This window comes from Phaethon aethereus (assembly GCF_964289735.1).
Source record: "Phaethon aethereus genome assembly, chromosome: 8".
NCBI lineage: Eukaryota > Metazoa > Chordata > Aves > Phaethontiformes > Phaethontidae > Phaethon > Phaethon aethereus.
In genome coordinates this window covers 12,282,680-12,303,477 of record NC_138584.1, presented here as the reverse complement: position 1 = coordinate 12,303,477, position 20,798 = coordinate 12,282,680, and the positions used below count along the sequence as shown (strand labels likewise).

Here is a 20,798-nt window from a genome sequence, read left to right as displayed (position 1 = left end):
TGTTCCACCTTCTCAGCAGGCAGGTCAGTTAGCCGCTGCAAAAGTAATCCTCAGCATGGTGATTCTTTCCAAGATTCGTCCTTTCGGGTGGATGATTGCAGCAGCCTCAGTTCTGACATGTACAAATAGCTCATGTTTTAGACATGATGTGTTAAAATATACACCTGGACTTTGTTTTTTACAGGTACAGAGTCACTATATTGAGAGATTGAATTCTAAAATCTCTTTTCATCATTCCAATGGCTACTGTTGGAGCCTAATGCAGACTTTGAATTTTGTGGTCTATACGTTTGTCTGTTAATGATTCATAAAATACACATACTTGAAATAGGACAGATGCAGGGGAGCGATATCACCAGAATGACAAGGCGTTATGTGCCTTGGTTCCAAAATCAGGTGAAGTATAAACTTTTAACGTAGTTCATTGGTTTCCTTACTGCATGTTTTTTGACTAACAAATGCACAATTAGTGTGTGGCTGACATTCAGCCTGCCTGTGAATTGTGGAAACGAGGGACATATGCTCTGTCTAAAGGCTTCGTACAAAGAGCATCACGTTAGATTTTCAGCGGTATTTGGCACTTAAAATGAAACCACCTAAAGGTGGTTTAGTGCTGGCTCTTAGAAAAGATGAGGAATTTTGTAAATTTTGACTGTGTTTTGTTATACCAGGACATTAGGAAAATCTCTTGCACATATTAGGACCACCAAAGAAGGGCTTACTCATAGAGAAAAATTTCTGCAATTTAAAATGGGCTGAGTGTATGCTGTAAGAGGAGAGAGACCTTTTTGAGTGTGGTGCAAATATTGCTGCAATGCAAAGACAATCAATAGAATATAAAGCCCAGTCTCAATGCCCTGTATACAGGAGCTTCCCCCTAATTCCTAACACATAAAATGTGCACTTTTTTATAGCGTCATAAATTTAGCACATTTTGAAAGAAACCAGGTTTGAAAATTCAGCTGCTGTAACTACAAACAAACAGGAAAGGGAAAGAATTGCCGTGAGGTGTAGGTGGGACTTCATCCTAAGAGACTTGTAGGCAGCAGCCCAGGGCACTTGTCCTGCCTCGCAGCCGCGGGAGCGGGTGCCAGTAACACTGACAGGGGGGCGGCTGTTTTGTCACGCGTGTTGTCAGAGTTCCCAGTCTGCAGTGCCTGCATGTCAAGAGAAGCCTGTTGCAGACTAAGACTTTTTTTCCTTATTTTATCAAGTTCTTTATCATCAGAGGTAGGTCAGCACCTGAAAACACAGGGATTATCATGAAGGGGTAAAACTGAAACGAAACACAGGAGTGATTTGCATAAGGAAAAAAAAAAGAATAAAAGAATTGTATTCTGAAAGCTACATTCAACTTCTGTTCCAAGAAGCTTAGACAGGTGCCAGAAGCTTGTTCCCTATGTGTTATGATTATATGGCCACAAAGTCATTTGGTTCAGTCAGTTTGCTGTATATCATGATAAATCTGTGTATAGCAGAAAATCCACAAAGTTCTGCCTTTTTCCTCTCCTGAAGTTTTCTGCCCCACATGAAAGCAGAGAACAGCTGTAACAACATCTGGGGGCACTTCTGAGTCCTGTGTAATGCTCACCTCCTGGCTTGTGTAGGTCAACAGGAGGAGATACTGAGCAGGCATGAGAACAGATGAGGAAAGACGGTGAGCGGTAATGTTGGGGACAGGAGTTCATGACTGCTGTGGGCACCATCCCAAATCCTAGATGTCTGTCCTGTCTTCTTCCTCTCCCCTGCAAATCTCTGAGTGTCTGAGAGAGCGAACACAGCACGAAAACATATTTTCTTGGTCTGCATCCAAAGAAGCATGGCCAGCAGGTCGAGGGAGGTGATTCTGCCCCTCTACTCTCCTCTGGTGAGACCCCACCTGGAGTCCTGCATCCAGCTCTGGAGACCCTCAGCACACGAAAGACATGGACCTGTTGGAGAAGGTCCAGAGGAGGGCCACAAAAATGATCAGAGGATGGAACACCTCTCCTATGAGGACAGGCTGAGAGAGTTGGGGTTGCTCAGCCTGGAGAAGAGAAGGCTCTTGGGAGACCTTATTGCAGCCTTCCAGTACTTAAAAGGGGCTTAGAAGAAAGACGGGCACAGACTTTTTAGCAGGCCCTGTTGTGATAGGACAAGGCGTAAAGGTTTTAAACTAAAAGAGGGTAGGTTTAGGCTAGATATAAGGAAGAAATTTTTCACACTGAGGGTGGGGAAACACTGGCAGAGGTGGCCCAGAGAGGTGGTAGATGCCCCATCCCGGGAAATGTTCAAGGTCAGGTTGGACAGGGCTCTGAGCAGCCTGGTCTGGTTGAAGATGTCCCTGCTCATTGCGGAGGATTGGACTAGATGGCCTTAAAAGGTCCCTTTCAGCCCAAAGATTCTATGATACTAGAAACGAACACTAACTCCCTCATCCCCAGAAGTACTGCTTACGAAAATATTTTCTAATAAAGTGACCATTATCCTTTTCTTCTTGTTTTTTTTTATTTGCATAATTCAGAAGGTTTCTGATAATTATGCCCAAGTTCATTAAGGATAAAGCTCTGTGTCATGCAAGAGTTCTTGTTAGGCTCCTCTTAGGGCACCTTGTCTCTTCCTACTCGTTAGGTCTTCAGGACAAATCCCTCTTCTTGTTTTCAATGGATGGCAACTCTCTGTCAGTGTGCAAAAAAAAAAAACCAAGTCATTATGAACAGTGGTCTCTTTAAGTCTATGCCCTGTAGAATGCTTTAACACAAGGAAGCTGTGTTCACCATCGGACTGTCTATGCCCCAAACGGGATCCTGTCCAATCTTGCTAGATCTATTCCTTGTAATACTCTGCTGCTTGAAAAATAGATGCTGCCAGACATCCCTGTATTAATGACCTTTTTTTTGCCCAAATCTAGGTTCTTTCTTTACCTGCATCTATCAGTTCTCTAGTATCATTCATAGAGCATGTATTATATCCATTTTTTATATATATATATGTGCATACATTTTACTTCCAGATTAGCTCAAACATTCTTTGCGAACAGAAACAGCCTGTACATTTTCCATTGGAGTTTGAGGCTGAGGAAGCCTGCTTGACATTTCAGGGAAAACTGGAAAGTTTGTATAGGATTTTAAAAGCTATGTTATGCAAGATGGAATTGCAAGGTTCTTCAGTATAAATATATACTGATTGTTTTTGTCAGCAGTATTTCACAATTTGCTTTCCCCTATGACAGCCTTACATTATTCATAATTTGCAATCTATTTTTTAAATTTTCAGTTATAAGAGTTTCCTGATGGGGGGTCGCAGAATATGAAGGGAAGTATTGATTTGAAACATTTGAAATATAAATGAAGTTGTTTAGTTCTTCTGGTACATGGAATAGTATAGTCACTGGATCAAATTTGTCCTCCCAGCATGTCTTCATAGACAACAAAAACATGTTCCGGACCCCTCAGTGGACAGTCCAGCTTAGCTCTAGCCTCTGTCTGAACATTCTTTGATTTACCCAGTATTTGTTAAACAGGAATAATAAATGTTTCAGTGCACTTGAAGGCCAAAACCAATCGGTATTTTATTCTAGTCTGACTTTAGGTCATAATCTTAAGACTTTGCTTTGAAACTACCAGTCCTTTGTCACTTAAACTTATGGAACAATATCAAAGCAGTATCATCAACCCCATTTCACCCAGAGAGATGTACACAAAGTCTGTTGTCCCATGTCATATGAGTTTGGGGCTAGGGCAAGCATTAAACCCAGTGGGCAGACCTGTTTTGGCACTTGGGGAAAACCAGTCAGCTTTGGTGGTGCCTGGAACAGGCAGGCGTACGTGCACGTCCATACATGTCTCCTGCTCGCTGCTCCAAGGCCAATGCCAGAAGCCAGGTTTCATCTCCCTTTCCCTATCTGAGCTCCTTTCCAGCTGTATCTGATAAGTGAATAGGACTGCTTAGCTCTGGCCACCGCCTCTGAGCAGACCAGTACATCCATGAGGAGTCACTGCTACATTCAGATTTTTCTTTGGTAAAAATCCAGTAAGTTTGACCCATGATATCATCTATCTCAAGCTTTCTAATGCTAAAGAGCATTTGTAGTTATCCTATCTTTGTATAATTCCACTGACTTCCATAAAACATAATAAAATGTTTGCAGAATCTAGGCAATTTAATGGCTTCAAGATAACAAGTCATGTCCATTAAACAGTAATTACATGGCATATTTGAAAATTAAAACAAGCTTTCTCTGTGCAAAGCAGCAACTGAAATACAGTAGGTGAAAGAAGAATTGTTTTCCCAAATTAAAAAGAAAAGATACAGTTAGAACTTTATTTCCTGAACTGTTTAAAATTAGTCCCAGTGAATTATTTCATTGTGCTGTGTTGTTATACCAACAGGGCTAGAGATAAGATAACCCACCAGCTCTTTTTCAGTATCTAAGTTAGCTATAGGGTGCTAAGTTGCTTTTGGCATACTTGAAACACTATGCACAGACACAAATGGCTCACTTTTCATCTAGTTTTCTTCAGCAGGAGAAAGGATTAGTATTTTTGAAGTATAAATTATTCACAGAAGAAATTTCTGTCATGGATGGCTAAAAGTATCTTCAGAATTCAACCCACATTAATAAATACTTTTGACTAATTTTTTTTTTAATTTGAAAAAGGCATGATTTTTCCTTTGGAAACATTTTTGTTCAAAAAGTTGTCAAAAATAATTTCTAAAGGGGGATTTAAAACCTGAAAATAAAACCTACACATTTCATTTGACACAAATGATTCCCCCCCCAGTTTTTTTTTCAGTTCAGTCAGCGAACTGAAAAATCAATTATTCGCACAGCTCTACTGGCAAATAATTCTTATCATCATAATTCTAGAGGGAATTGTTCTGTGACAAGGAGCTTATATTGTATGGAATTTAAAAGTTAAAAAATTGAGGCTAGTATGATAAACACTGAGAAATGTTCCGTTCGGTTTTCTCACTTTTCTCTTTCAAATTATGACCTCCCATAGACATGAACAACTAAAAGGGAAAAAGGAAAAAAGAGAAACCAAAAAAAAAACCATCCATGTGTTTCAAAGTGGATTTGGAGTGTCTGTTTTGGTAGTAGGAAGCCACCAATTCCCAATTGTTTTAGATGGAGCCATAAGGTCTGTGCATTTTGAAAATCAACCCTAACGAAATGCAAGAAGACACCAGAACAGAATCGCTTTTGAAATATTTCGTCAGCTTCATTTGCTCTGAACAGTTTGTTATGCACCCTTGACTTTGATCGTTTATTCATTAATGCCTCCAGAAAAGAATATAGCTGCCTCCTGCCTCATAATTATCCCTAAAGTTGAAGTTCAGCAACGTGATTTTTCAGAAAGAGATGAATTAACCTGCCCTCGCAGCAAGTGCGTTCTTCCCCGTAGCCTTTGTGAGGAGCACCAACGCGAGGCGCGCCCAGGACCCGGCAGAGAGCGGTGGCTGGGACGCCCGCGCTCGCAGCAGCCTGCCCGTGCTCCTCTCTTTCTGGTAACGGTGGCAGCGCTGCAGAGGGAGAGAGGTGATTCAAAGGCCTTAAACTCAGGTAACACCTAGAAGGAGTATTGGCAATAACGAGCAGAACAGCAAAACACTGGAGGGAACAGCAGGGCACAGCTTACGTGTGTAGAACGGTGCCCTTCAGAGCGCTTGCAGCGATGATTCTTGGGCAGTGGCCTCTGTGCAGACGGGGAACAAGGTATAAGCCTGAAAAGAGGAGTATTAAGCTAGTTCTCAGAATCAAGTGTTAGTTTTGGGCTGGGCCGTGTATTCACAATTCAAAAATATTTTACCTATTTATCATTTAAAAATATCTTCCAAGAGGACAGGCCACTAAATCATACGCCACAAGTTTTCACATCTAGATTCTCAAAAGAGAACAGCCTTGGTTACATTTCTGCTATGCCCTCGCTTATCCTTAGGTGGTTTTCCTAAATGTCCCGTCAGTGCCTAGACATGTCATGGTGATATGGAAAATTAAAGTGTGCTTTTATCATCAGTTCTTTACCTTCCCCCCTACATCTCCTACAAAACAAGACAGATAAAAGAAAGGAAATCTGATTTTGAAGTACATGTCTTTTTAAAGCACTTAAGTCCTAGGCTTTTCAGAGACTGTTAGGTTGTGTGGAACTATATTTACTAACGGAACTTAACTAGAACGAGAACTCAGCCTTTGTTCCTTATGTGTGCTTTATTGCTGGTTGTGTGTATGTGGGTACACCTGGAGAAAAATGTGGCCAAAATACGTGGCAAAACAACCCCAAGGATATGTTCAGTATTCCTTTCCTCTTTGAGGAAGAGTCTGACTTCTTTCTGGCAGTTTTCAAAGAGAAGTAAGTGGGGTCTCCTGATCAATAGTCCAAAGCTTTCCTGCTGTCTCCTACCCCTTGCTCTGACTCTGCTTCCCTTGGCACGTCCCGCATGGCTCGGCCGCTGCGGGAGCCTGCCCAGCCAGCAGCCACCACGAGTTGAGTTGAACCAGCCACCCTGGTTCTGCTTTGCATTTGCTTTTCTCTGAATCATGACTCATTTCCTTCTTGGAAGCAACTCTTTCCCTGGCCTCTGCGTTTGGTTGGAAGGGAGGTGGAAGTCTCCTCAGGGCTTTATTTGATGTGTAAAATCCTCTCACCTACAGACATAAACTTAAGAAGTTTAGAAGAAGGCTTAAAAGCAGAGCTGGTCACAGCAGATGCCTGCCAGAGAATGAGCAGGGGAGAAGGTTCTTCACTAAATCCTGATACACAGGATGGAAAGGCCTGTGCTGTTACTGGCTGCAGCAGGAACAGGACCGAGCTATACATTGCATTAAAGCTGTCAGAGGTGTCTCACTTGTTTCAAGTGAAACCTGGGGTCCAAGAGCAGATGTAGGTGGGGTGAGCTATTCTGCACCTCTTCAGTGCCTGTGCGCAGGGATCCTGCCCTGACGGCCGCTGCAGCCGCACGGGGGGCCAGCCCTCGCCGGCTGCAAAGGGACGCCCAGCGAGGACAGCGGCGGTGGCGTGCCTCTGCCCTGAGTTAGGGCTTACACCGACTGCTCCTCCAGGAGTACTGCGCGGAGTAGCACAAGGTGTATTTTCTCTCCCTCAGAGGCGACCCATTACAGCCCATACCCTGCTCTTCCACAGATACGCCCCTGCAGCAGTAACTGCTAGAGGCGCATTTGAGTCTTTAAATGAGTCCATAGGCCATCTCTGAAACAGAAATGCTTTAAAATCTTTTGAAAAGAGCAGCAGATGCACCGCTTCACAGAACTGGTTTCCCTGGTGTCAAATTCTGCGCGTACCATGGATATTTTTATGCTGCTTTTCTCTATTACAGTCCTCAAAAAGTTATCGAAATCAGTATGAAATTAACCTTGCTTGTTTCTCCTGGAGCAGAAACGTTGCTACCCTGACAATGGCTCATGAAAATACTGTATTCCCTGCTGTGACACAACAGGTGCTACATCCTGAGTCTTTCTCTAAGCTTGAAGTAAAGATATTTCTGCTTCAGCCACGTCTGTCCAACATTAATCATGGACGCAAATTTGTAACCGCTCGCTTGGGCTATCGCTGCCTGCGAGAATAACATTTTTCCCATTGCAGAGAGTTAAGTAACATTTTTGAATGGTATTGTAAGCATGTCCACTTGGATGGTAATTTAATGACCACAATTTTAGGCCTCCCACACAACAAATTGTTCCTTTTCAGTGTTGTGCTGGTAAAAAGAATTCAGGGTACCAGCTGGCAGCTGATACTGTGAAGTACTACTTGCAAATACAGACAGGAAGTTTGGTGTAATTGCTAGCATCTTAGAGCAGCTTTCTTGGGATTGCTGCTGAGCAGATGTAAGACTGTTATTAATTAAATTAAACCCAGAAATATTGGTCTCTCAATAAACTTAAAAGTTATGATGCACATTAACACAATGCCAGGAATTTGAAATCTAATATTCATTAGTATTGTGAGAAAAAAGAAGAGAGAAGAAACAGTGACTCCTAAAGACTTTTTAACTTTTGTTTTTAAATTTGTAAGCTATGAAACTTTGCAGTGACATATTGCTGCACCTTTCGTCTGTGGTTTGTGTGTCACATTCTTAACGATCTAGCTACCACTAGGTTGTGATACAGACTTCTACAACTGCTGTGATATAGGGGTTAAATTCTGCCTGGTGGTCTTATAGTGATTAGAATAGGTGTGTCTAGGGTATTTGTTGGTGTGTATTGACTTGCTGATAATGACTTACTGCCCAATGGATGGATGGCAAACTAAGGCTGACTAAGCAGGACATTGGACAGCAGCAAAAAAAATCAAAATAACAAAACCTTTTCTTCCTTAATATCCTGATGGCAATGAGCAGTAGCCAAATCTCAGCCAGCAGGCTCCTTAACTTTTTTGCACCATCAGACAGACAATGACAAGGTACTGCCAAACAAGATTGCATTATTCCAGCTGGTAGAGAGTGAGCTGCATTCTCGTCCCAGTAGCCTTTCTTTCTCTGATGTATAACAGCATAAGCAGCTGAGACGTTCCGGTTTCTACTCTCTCCTAGTTTTTCTTGATATTTAGAACAAACCAATTAAAACACATGTGATACATCATGACAGCTCAGAACACCTAAACTGTGTAGTAGTACCTCTGCAACACATGTGCTTCCCAGTCTCCCATCCCATCAGGGTATGCAAGAGGTGGATTGTTAACATGGAGTACAGCAGCTTAGTAGGTGAGACCAAGTGATTCCAGTGAGAAAAAGGGAAATTTCTAGTGGGAAAGAAGGGAAAAGAGGGACTAATTGTAACACTGACATACTTAAGAGTTTACAACTGCTGCTTTTTCTCAATTCTTCAGTGGTAATCTGGGAACCTACCAAAGCAATCACTGGTGTTAAATGATCATTTGGTAGCACTGCACGAAACCGTCATTGTTCATCTTAGCAAGATATTTTGCTTCCTCTCTGGGAGACATGACTGCCATGGTCCCCAGTTTTGGCATCCTTCAGGTAGATAATAAGAGCTTCCTTTTTGAGGTTGAAGATTAGAGCAAAACAGATGCACGCAAACAATGTAAAATATCAGCATCCTACCTCTCAGCAGTCGTGTCCCTAAAAGCACATCACACCTGGGCTCCTTATCCTTCCCTGATGCCCAGTTTCCATCCCACGCTTGTTCAAGATCTCGGTCCTGCCATTTAAAATTATAAAAAGATTATCTGCCATTATCTAAAAATACAGCCACCAAGCCTGGGATAATATGAATGAAAGCTGGAAACAAATTAGGCCACATTTCAGACAGCGTGAACTAACATAATTTCATTGATTCTAGTGGAGCCAGATGGATTTACATCAGCTAAGAATCTGGCAAACTGTGTTCATGGGCAAAATTATTCGCAGAACATGCTGCTGGCAAACTCTAGCAGGTTTTATAGCCACTCTCTTTATTGACACATTTCCATGAAAAGTAATATTTTTGAAGAAAAGGCAAAAATGATTACTTGGGAAGGGGATGGAAGTTAGTTCTCTACAGCAGCTGACAGCAGGTATATTTTCAGACAGATTTATTTCAGCTTTAACACTTAGAGAATGTGAAATGAAAATTAGAAAAAGCATTTGGCCATTCCACTTGGCTAGGTGTATCTAAGTATTCCATATTAAGGATAGGTATTTTTTAATGTGGTAAACTGAAATAACTCGGACTCAGAATTAGCTGTTCTGTTTTACTAGATATAAGCATCACTGGATTATTTTTAGACTTTGGACCTAAGAGACTGAAGTAAGTATGAACATTTTCAGATCTGTTGGTCTGTAACGCTTTTTATCTAGCCAAGAAATCAGAACAGTTTCAAATGCTTAAAAACTGAGGTATTTTTAAGAGGTTTAATAGGTTACTGCCTCCTTTCTATGTTCTGAGTGTTGCTGATCTAGCCTGTAAACATCTTCAGTTGCTTTTGTTTCTTTGGAAGGATGTAATTTAGTAAACTACTGCATTTCAGAAACATTTACAGTTTATTTAGCAAGGTAAGGTTGCTTGTGGCCCTCTGTCTGAAAGGAGCAGGGGGAAAGGAGCAGCAAAGCCAAAAGGACCTGCCCCGCTAGCAAAAGGAGGACAGTATGCATCTATCAGACAACATACTAATCAGATACAGGTCAAGATACAGATCTATCAGTAGTGATCCTGTAGTTCTAATTCGTATTGAGCAGCATTTAACTTGGCAGTAATTCCCATTTAAATAATCAGAATATATAGAAAAGTTTACTACCGTATGAACACAATAAATCTTATAAACATGTTAATATTTTAATTTAGCGCTTGTGTACTCTTATTTTTGGGCTGGCTTAGTGCAAGCAGTGGGCAATTCCATGCCCTACGTGCTTTCTGTGAGTCTTGGAAAGTCCTCGCTCCTGTGGGAAAGGGAATTATGCTGCCCTTTTCAACTTTATTTTCTTTTTTAATTTCAAGCTCTCCAAACTGCTTGGAAGTAGGCCACTAAGAAAGCAAAGCAAACATGCTCTCTGCGCCTGGGTTTTGCTGCTCCCCACTAGATAGATTATATTCAGCTGAGGGAGAATAAGAAGCTATTTTCCCCAATTTTTCATACTGCCTGTGGGAATCTAATTCAATTTCCTTCCAAATTTAGCAGTGAAAACTAAACAGGAAAGAATAAAGTTGAAGAGGCTTCTGTAAATCTCTGGATTCTAAGGTACTAAGGTGCAGCAGGATTACTGAGCGCAGGTTAAACTTCTTTTCTAGCCACAAAGCTACTTACAGATTTAAGAGGCTTAAAAACCTGATCCAACATTAGTCCTTGCTTTGCAAATGAAAAAAATAATGTATCTACCTATACAAAGTTATATTTGTTATTATTGAATTTTTTTATCCTTTATTATTGATGTAGCCCAGTTCCACAAAGGAATCTTTTTCTCAGTGGGAGATTATGGTGTTTTAGATAAATTGAGGGAAAGGGACAGGGAAAAAGACTGGTGACCAAATGCGTATCCAGAAGTAAACAAATGAAAGAAAAGAATCACATTTCATTACTGTCATTACACTGGCTACATTTTACCAGCAGACCACAGGGGTCTTATTCATAATTTCCACAAAAAGATGTAGTGCCTTTTTTGGACTGGGATTCCATACAGCAACATGGACCTGAGATATTGATATGACTCAAAAAATACTGAATAAAAACCAGAACTGACTCTTCTTCAAGTAAGCTGGAACATCTGTTCAGCAGACCTACCTGCAGCCAGCAACCCATGCCATTCTGATTGCCAACTGTCCTTATTTTTTTGACCCTTTTAGCTCAGAACTTCTTCAGACAGGTAGTCCCTGCAGGGAGTACTGGTAGCCTTGATTGCAGTAATTATCTTGTTACCTCTTTTACGTGTGTGTTCTCACTGTCAGTTCCATCCTCACAGAAATAAATTTGCCAGCAATCATTTTATTTCTTCATAAGGGTGTCCTTTACACTTGTTTTCATCCCCACAAAATCTTCTTCAATAGTAAAGCTGTGTAGACATCTACTAAGCTTTGGAAATTAGGATAAGTAACAGCATATTTTGGGGGTTTTTGACATGACATGGCAAAATCCTATGATGTAATGAATAATAATATTCAGCAGATGCGATTTTTCTGAGACTGTGAGCCTCTATGAAAAGATGTTCCACTTGTTAGAGAAATTTAAAGGAAAAATACTTTTCGAAGTGTTTTCATGATATTTACCTTGTATATTCAATAGTGCAAGAGTTTTGTCATGTACCTGTACAGACAGTTTCTCAAGTTATGATGAATTTGTCTCATACAGTGTCAAAAATAAAATAAATTTAAAAAAAAGTAAAACCTGAAAAATTAACACTTCAGAGGCAAAGCTAGTTTTATCCCAAAGATTTCATGGTATATTTTAAAGGCGCTTATATTTTAACTTTTGCTTTCTCAACCTACATCTCTTCCTCCTTCATGGCTGAGGTATCGCTTAAAATGTATTTGCAACATGGAATTTTCATCTTTGTCTACATTATGTTAGAAAACTAAATCTCACTGGTGAAGCTGCCTCAAGGTCATTAGTAAGCTTGAGAGGCATAATGTAGATGACAGCCTTAACACATTTGATGTCATGCTAAACACAGACAAGTCCTCTAGGACAACTGTAACAAGGTGCTGGAAGTAGTTGCTAGCACTGGGGAGCTGACTAAAGCTCCTTAACATTGCTAACAGTGTTTTAAAATGCCTAATGAATGCCGTGCGAGATGGTATTTTACATTGTGTGTGCACCATGTTGTATGAGCAGTAACGTGAAGATCAAACGTGCCAACTCCTCCGCAAGTTCAGCCTTTGCTTACCTGGGAGCAGAGGGCTGACTCGTGGCATGTAAAAGTGAAGAGTCCGTGCAGAGGACTTACAAGTTGGTTTTATGATGATTTTCTAAACTTTGGCAATGACCTAGAATGATCCAAAGATGTATCTAAGTGAGGAACATACGGCTAGTCGTTAAAAATGTATCAAAGAGCTTGTCTTGTCTGTCTTTCTCATGAATGATCTATTCAACATAAATGATCCCCTCATGTGACCCCCAGTCTATTGGTTGGCACGCACATGCAAGAGCATCAGCACGCTATCACGTGTGATGAATATTAGTGATTACCATAGTGATACTTACAGCATTTTAATGTCAGTTGTCTGTACATAAATAGAGTCTGTGAGGAACGCAGTGTGCCCCGGGCTCCTGCTCCCACTACAACAGCACTGCTCCTTCAACACGCCAGAGTGCTTCCTGCACCTTACGTAACTGCCAAAAATATCATTTCAGTTGCTTTATGACAAAATAATGAGTCTGTCAAAGATGAGTGGTCAGAAAAACAAATTTGTTCTCCCACACAATTAGAGCTTATAGCGTTGGACAGCAATATCAATCTCCAGTGATTCAAAATTGAATTTGCACGTCGGAGGGAAGTGTGTTCTTGCATGTGCTGTAGCCAGGCTGCTTAGCAGGAAGAGTCCTTGCAGGTTGAACTGGAAAGATGGATATCAGCTGAGCCGTGGAAATAACAGGATGGAAGTTTCCAAATGCAGACAAGTGTTGTGGGGGTGTGGCGTTCACTTCCACAAGCTCAGCACTGACAGAGCCGCTCCCACAAGGATCAATAAAAAAAAGTCTGGAAAAACTGTCACCGGATATAACAGGCAAACAACTGTTCCCTTCAGGTAGAAAGCCGTTTCAAGGCCTGCATCTCCCTACATGTAACCTAATTGCTCATGGAGTTGTTCCTATTTATAATCACAGGCTTCAGATGCTCTTTGTAAAGACATCCAAAGCGTCAGACCTCAGTAGTGCCGTTTATGGTGAGCACATACCGTACCTCAGACCTGCACTTTTCCCTTAACGTTTGCTTTATCCTTACATGGGATTTTGCCCTTAGGCTGTTTGCCCGTGCAGTGCAAAGGCTGCAGCATACATCCTCTTACGTTTGCCATATCTTAACCTGTATTCTCAAACCTGCTCCACTTACTACAGCTCCCTCAATCATCCCTTCCCAGTACACATGCAAACCCACTTGACGTGCCAAGCTCACCCACTGCTACCCAGTAATTGCATTTCTGGGCATGTGTATGTAATGCCGCGTAAAGCACTTTGACTTTTTTCTTCGGACTTTAAGAAACTATATAGGCGTGAAATACTGTCATCTGGAACTCAGTACCTAGGATGTGGAAGCAGGTTTTTAGGTTTTCAGAACTTCTCCATTCTTATACATGCAGCCAAAGTGACCGCATTCTTCTAATGGAAGCATCTACAAGAGCTATATGAAATTTTGTGTTTAATGTGCTTTGTATGTGAATCTAACTAAGCCTTTTGTTACTGTCTCAGATTTAAAGCAGTAACAGCTAGGAACAACCTCTCAAAGCAAGTGTTGAATGAAATTACAAATGGTACCTAGGATTTTTCAGTAATAATTTATCGTCGTGGATAGTCACATAAGGTAACAAAATACTTCCTTACCTCTGGAGCAAAAAAGAAAGGCAATCTTCCTTAAAAAAGAGATGAGACAGATGAAGGACTCTGAACTGGGGCAGTCTTCCATAGGAAGCTGATACCCACATCCTGACAGTGATCTGATAGGAGCCCGAGTCAGCTTACCAGATCAGTGGTGCTCAGCTGATCCACCGTTACCTGAAATGCCTGTGGTCCAGGATCTGCTGTTTGTTTTCACGCTGCTCACAATCCAGTGTATCTCTTCACAAGGGTGATTCTCTCGTGGTCCATCTGGATGGTACTTTTACCTAGATAGCCTTCTTTCTGTAACCTTAAATATTGCAATTTTCCTTACTGCTTATCCCGCAAATAGAAGTAGCTTTTTATTGTACTCTAGTCATCTCTCAGCCCCACTATGCACATTTACCTCTCTCATTCATCCAGAGAAGTCTGTCCCTCAAGCACAACAGGCATTTATCTTCTTTGCAGAAGTCTCTGAGATTGTCCATACATACACTCTGATGAGGTCCCTGGGACAGGCTGCCCAATTCCTAGTGCAGCTTTCCTAAAAAAACAGAAGTATACAAAATATTATTTCCCTGTTTCAGTAAAAATGTCTCTCCACATACAGCACAGAATTTAGTATTGGCTTGTTTTTCCCCAGACACGGTACCCTCCAAACTGTTCAGTTTGCTTTCCAGTTTGCTTGTTTTAGCACTGTCTGCATTTTACACTCATTCATTGTTCAGCTACATCCTTGATTTGGTGTGGAAATCATGATTAATCTCTCAGAGATCTGTGAAGTGACCTTAGCAAAAATTTGGTGCAAGTGAGAGGAGAATCAGAGCCTCCGTGCTTCAATCCTCTGAATGTCTTTTTTCTGCTTACGCTTCTGCTCTTTTCCTCCCTATGTATAGTTACTGCCGCCAACAAGAACTCCAGTTTAATCTCTTCAGATTTTTTTGGTACTTGTATAACACTAATAATCATAAACTAAGTCAAATTTTTATGTTGCTTATACACTAAGGTCGCAAAGGTAATGCTTTTTTGCCATGCACTGTCTGACCTTTTGTGGTTTTGGGGGGGTTTGAAAACATTTCTTTTTGTGCCCACTTTAACTAGCTCTCATTAACTCTACATTTGACATTTTTAATATAAATGTATTTTTTTTACCTTAATCTTTGATCTTTAGCTAGTCTTGTAGAAAACCACAGTGACCACATTTGTTCCTTACTTTCTTCTCCTTGGAAATTGTACATGGCTGTTTGAATTATTCTGAGTTTTTTTAGGATTATTCAAGCACTGTCAGCTCTTTATTTGCTCTGTTGCTAGTGTTAGGTTTTGATTATCTATTCTCTGCCCACAAAGGTTTTAGATCAGTCCTTTATTTTTTAAAGTGATCAACTTTGTTGTTTTCTCTCATTCACTTTCAATCATACTCCTAGAAGGCTACACCTCTCTCCTTGTTGCTGTTGGGAGGGGCAAGCTGGTTTGGGGTTTTTTTTGTGTGTGTTTTTTTTTTTAATTGGGGGGAGTAGAAAGTTTGCTCTCCTTTCTCTTAAATATGGTATTATTTGGAATTTTCTTTTAAGGCAGGATGCAGCATTCTAGGGGATTCTGCTGGGAAGAGTTTCAAAAACACACATAAAACATCCAAATAAGTTAATTTGCAGAGAGGCATTGATTTAATGAATCTGTGATTATTCTACTGGTTTAGGGCAGGAAGAGCCATTTAGCAATTCCTCCATTTAGGAAGCTAAGTGGCTAAGATGTCCCTACATTATCTGTTTTGTGTGTGTTTGTTCTGAATGCCTGTGTGAGGGCTGGTTGTTTTAAAATTCAGTTAATAGAGTTTTAAAATTTGACAGAAGGCCCCCAACTACTTCCACAAGAAAATGCATTTCCCTGTTTTTCTGAAAACCTGCCCATATTTGGTACAAATGTAGACCTCCAAAATCTGTAGTTTTCCTTCGTCTGTTAGAGCTTGGTGGCTAAACCACAGAAGATGCCTTCTGCAGAAACTCTGCCATTGCTGTACTGCGTGGGCCCTGCCGTGTGGACCACAGAACAGCTACCGTGGCACGATGCCACAACTCTGGGCTGAGAAGCCCTTCCTCTCCAGCAATCTGGCCCTAAGAAATTATAACACTGGGCACCAGAAGAGGCAGCAGAGCTATTCTGTGCTGTCCATGCTCTCTTGCCTGGGAAATAAGGAAGAGGAGGAGGCAACGTATGAAGAGCTGGATCACAGTGCAGTTAGGGAATGTGGGAAATAAATTCTCAAGCATATTGATTTCCTTTATGGGATTTGTTTGTGTATGCATGTATACATCCATACATATATAAATATGCATATCTTTTGTGTATATATATGAAGAGGCATGGGACAGGACTGGATAAAAGCAGAGGGGGATGGAGAAGGCCAGTCTGCCCAAGGCTTTTAACCATGCAAACAAACTTGAGGAACAATCAGTCTCTCTCTTCGGGAACTTATGCCAAGTATAACATCTAAGAAGTGCAAACAGACTTTGCGCAAGGTTTTCTTACACAACCATTCTTTACTTTCAGGTGCTTATTAAAAGAGCTGTGCACATTGACACCAATTAGCAGATGTACCTAGATTTATTTTCCCCCGCCTCAGTTCCCCTACCAGTCTGCAGCACCCTTTCAGATCCCTAGGAACTACAGCTTTTCCTCACAATCAGCTGGCTTTTTCTTCCTGCCTAGACCAGTTTGCTGCCTCTGACACTGATGAGTCCCTCCAACAAAACAGAAATCTCCCCCTGAAAGAAATCCAATCAATTCCTCTCTCTCATTTATTCTAGTGACTCCACAGTCTCTCCTATTTTTTCTCCTCCGACTGACTCTAACTTTTGGTCTTGTCATTACTGTGTACCTCTCCTGTTTGGGAGTCTTCCATTTACATATTCCTGTGGACAGTAAAACCGCCCATTACTTTTCTTAGTAGCAGTGCCATTTGCCAAAATCTTCAATCTCTACATGAACAGGCATATCTCATCCACTGACATCCAGACAGGCGTCTTTCATTCTGCAGTATCTAGTCATTGAAAATTTACTTTAAATTGATGTAGTCTTTAAGCATCAATATTTTGGAAATCATATAAAAATGAATCACACTTTCTTTTGTCTAGCATATTCGATACATTTTGGTAATTTCAACTTAAAAGGTGCTGAACCTGTTTTTCTTCAGAATGAGCATTGCTCAAATAACAGCAGTTTCAGCTGCCTCATTTCTAGTATTGAGGAGGCTGCTCCACCATCTACTGCGCTACAGATTCTTGTGGATTTTCTGTAGCAGCCGCTTATGACAACTGCAAGTTTTTTTTACCCTGGGGATATATATGGATGTGGCCAGTTGCTTCAGGTCATACTCCTTCCAAATGGAAGTCAGCTTGACAGCTGTTAATTTGCACTTGGCCATTCCATGTGTTGTTTTGCTCTAATTATTGGTGACTGTATGGAACAGGTGACAAATGCCCACATGAGAACCCTTTAAATCACTTGATGCACAATTATTAGGAAAACAGACAGGGTCGTTAAATACTAGTTTTCTCTCCAGCCCCAAACAGAAACAGATTTTAGCTAATTTTGACATCTATTGGAAAGAGACAGAAAGAGGTGACAATACCTTACTGTTTATGAAACTAGCTTCCCATTCTGTAAGTGTCCTAGTTTCAGGGGAAGAGGGGAATTTAAGGAAAATACAATTGTTAGACCAGATGCAGAATCTGGTTTATCTAATGATTTTGTCACAAGGTTTGATTAGGTATTCTTTCCTAAGTAAAACTAAATGTGCCTACCAAGATATTTCCTGTAACCTTCAGTTGTATAGACCTACAACTATATAAAATTAAAGCAGGCAAAAAATTTTCCTTTCTGAGCAAGATAGTACTTGCCGAACAAGAACAGCAAAACACCATTATACTGAGCTTCCCTTCTACTGAAGTGTAGCATTGCAGAGGATATTTAATTGAAGTCTGTTTTCTCAGACTCCCAGGGCCTAATTTGGGTCTTAATTTGGGACAGACTCTCAAAGGACATAAGCAGAGGGCTTTTTTGTTCCTGTGAGTATTGAGTAACTCTTGAATTTTCACAAGATTACAGACCTGTCTGTAGTGAAAATTATGAATCATTTAGTTGATCTCAGTGGAGCTGCATTAGTGAAAACAAGAAAAGATTTCGCGTCTTGGAGTCTTGGTGAAGTTACTGCTTTTAGACCTGTGCGAGCTGAAGATACTACAAGATGCTACTTGAGTGTTGTTTTGTAAAACGTGCTAAAACAATAATACAGGCACAACACACAGAAATAGAGCCATTGCCATGGGACATGCTTTACTAAGATTTAATCTGAACTTAAACTCATCTCTAAATAATATCCCACTTTTTTTTTTTATTTTTGCCTTTTAAAAATAGATGTAAGTGCAACCTTCATGCTACTGGCTGTAAAGAAGAAAACAAACGACTACTTTGTGAATGTGAGCATAACACAACCGGCCCAGACTGTGGAAAATGCAAGAAGAATTACCAGGGCCGACCGTGGAGCCCTGGTTCTTATCTGCCTATACCTAAGGGCACTGCTAATATCTGTAAGTAGTTCTGTATAATAAGGATATTTCATTACTAGAATTCGTCCCTGTATCGTGACTCTGAAGGAAAAGTAATGCTGGCAAAAGTTTGTCATTTCTTTATGACCCAGTGCATATAATTTGAGCAGGTGTCAAATTCTAAGTGTTAATTTTAAGTATACAGCATCTGTGCTCTCACATGGTTGGAAATAACTTGCATGAGGACTGCATGTTTGTATCCATGGAAGAATCCCTGGACACTGCACAGAAGGGGCTAAGGGATGAAAAAATTAGCACCCTTCACATAAAAAGCATACGCAGCGGAGAGAAACCAGTGGGAATATCTGCAGTACTGCTCCAGCCATGGTGCCCTCAGCTCGCCATTCATACATCCTTGTTGCCTTGAGATTCAAAGCAACCTCAGTTCAATGTGTGAGATAAGGTCCTTGCTCATTTTTTGTCCATTTAAGAAAGTTAAAAAATATCAGACAATTTTTTGCAAATAATAACTAAAGATCTAAAGGTGGGTAAAGGAAGTTTGTACTTGATGTTGACCTGCAGTCCAGATTCACATGCACCCTCTTAGATCACTCTTAAGTGTTGAAGGGGGTAAGCGAGGGCAAAACCTGAGTTTTTGTATCTGCTTGTTTCCAGCTAATAGCCATTCAACAACACACATACTCACTATTCCAGCGTATTTTCATATTATCTGAAGGAAGTTATTGACAGCTGCATTTCCTGGTCCTGGACAGGACTGGGTCAAAAAAGAACACGGTGCTGAAGGAGAGGGCATGAAGACAGGTCATGCATCAGTTCTTCTTTTTGCTTATGTATGAAATAGACAATGATTCAGAATCTTCCTGAACTGAGTAACAGACTTAAATCCTTTGAAGAAAGGATTGAAGATGATGAGAATAAATCATCAAACATTTTGACAGAAGTTACTAGCTTCTTTAAGAAAAGAGTCCACAGTTTTGCCCTAATTAAAAGCAAAACATTAATTTTAGAATATTAGAATACAAGAAATTACTGAAAAGTTATTTGGGATAAACAGAGCTACGTAGAGCAGTTGAATGAAAAGTTTAAAACCAGGAGCAATGTGCAGTGCTCAGAATGTTATCTAAGACTTCAAAGCAGCAGCTGTGAAGAATCAAAACTCAAAAATTAGTATCATAGGAAGCAGGACTTTATCAAGTTACATCTGAGCATTATAGACCAAGTAACAAACCGTGAAGTGTGGGGGCATGAAATTACGATAAAATTCTTACTGAACAGAAAAAAAGGAACTTCCAAAAAGCGGGGGGAAAACATTTTGTAAGAGTATTAATTTTTTTGCATGTTATAAAAAGTGAGTGTGGCTCACAGAATTAATACTTGAAAGCTATGTTCAGAAAAATTGGTGAGATTTACCAGGTTGGTTTTATTTATATATTTTATACAAATACATATACACACATACATACATACATATGTATGCGTATACATAAAATTTTTTATATATATATATATGTGTCTATATATAATGCAGTTGCTACCCCAGCAATCATCTAAACTAGGGACAAGATACATTTGAACATGAAAACTTTCTAAATGCAGCTTGCTATATCAGTTGCATCATTTCCAATCAGCTCAGCACACACCAGCCGGAACACGGGAATTCACACCCACCAAAAGGATGCCTGAAGCTCGTTAAAACAACTTTTGACATTATTGAATTCCATCAGATATACAGTTCCATCAAAAATCAAAACCTTTTATAAATAATAGGCAGTCTTTTTGATTGTTTAATAATAAGAATACTGCTACTATTATTGTTATTGTGATAGCGTCATGAAAACGTAATCTTGTTTGAGCTCACAAATTCTCCACTTACCCTCAAATCCTGACTTCAGCAGTGATCAGCAGCAGGAATTCATGGCAAATAGTATGGTGGCTAAAAAGTATGGTGAATGTAGAAAGATTTCTTCTTTGCCTTCCCAGTTGCCATCAATAAACGGGTTTTGTGAGCTGCACCCTCCATCATACCCACAGTGGTTGCTAGCTGTTGAGTGGAGAAAGGCACACAGCTGTCATAAGCTTGATCTTGGTGACATCTTATAGCAGTACATTTCACATTTTAATGACAAAATGAGTGAAAGGTATTTCCTTTTGTTTGCTTTAAATGTTTTTATTTGGTTAAGCCTGTACCTACTTAGATAGGAAGAACGGAGAATAATGCATCCCTATTTACGTCCCTCATACCATTTATGACTATATAGACTTGACATGTCCA

General features: G+C 40.3%; 1 protein-coding gene across 6 annotated transcripts in view; it reads left to right on the top strand.

The window, feature by feature from the left end:
• NTNG1 (netrin G1) overlaps positions 1 to 20,798 on the top strand; it is a gene marked incomplete at its 5' end in the record, with an annotated part of 151,602 nt that overhangs the window by 72,505 nt on the left and 58,299 nt on the right. For all 6 annotated transcript variants that reach the window (XM_082002784.1, XM_082002781.1, XM_082002779.1 and 3 more), the window contains one exon: positions 18,375 to 18,547. In XM_082002784.1, the coding sequence (XP_081858910.1) occupies positions 18,375 to 18,547 (173 nt within the window). The remainder of the gene's footprint in view (positions 1 to 18,374; positions 18,548 to 20,798) is intronic.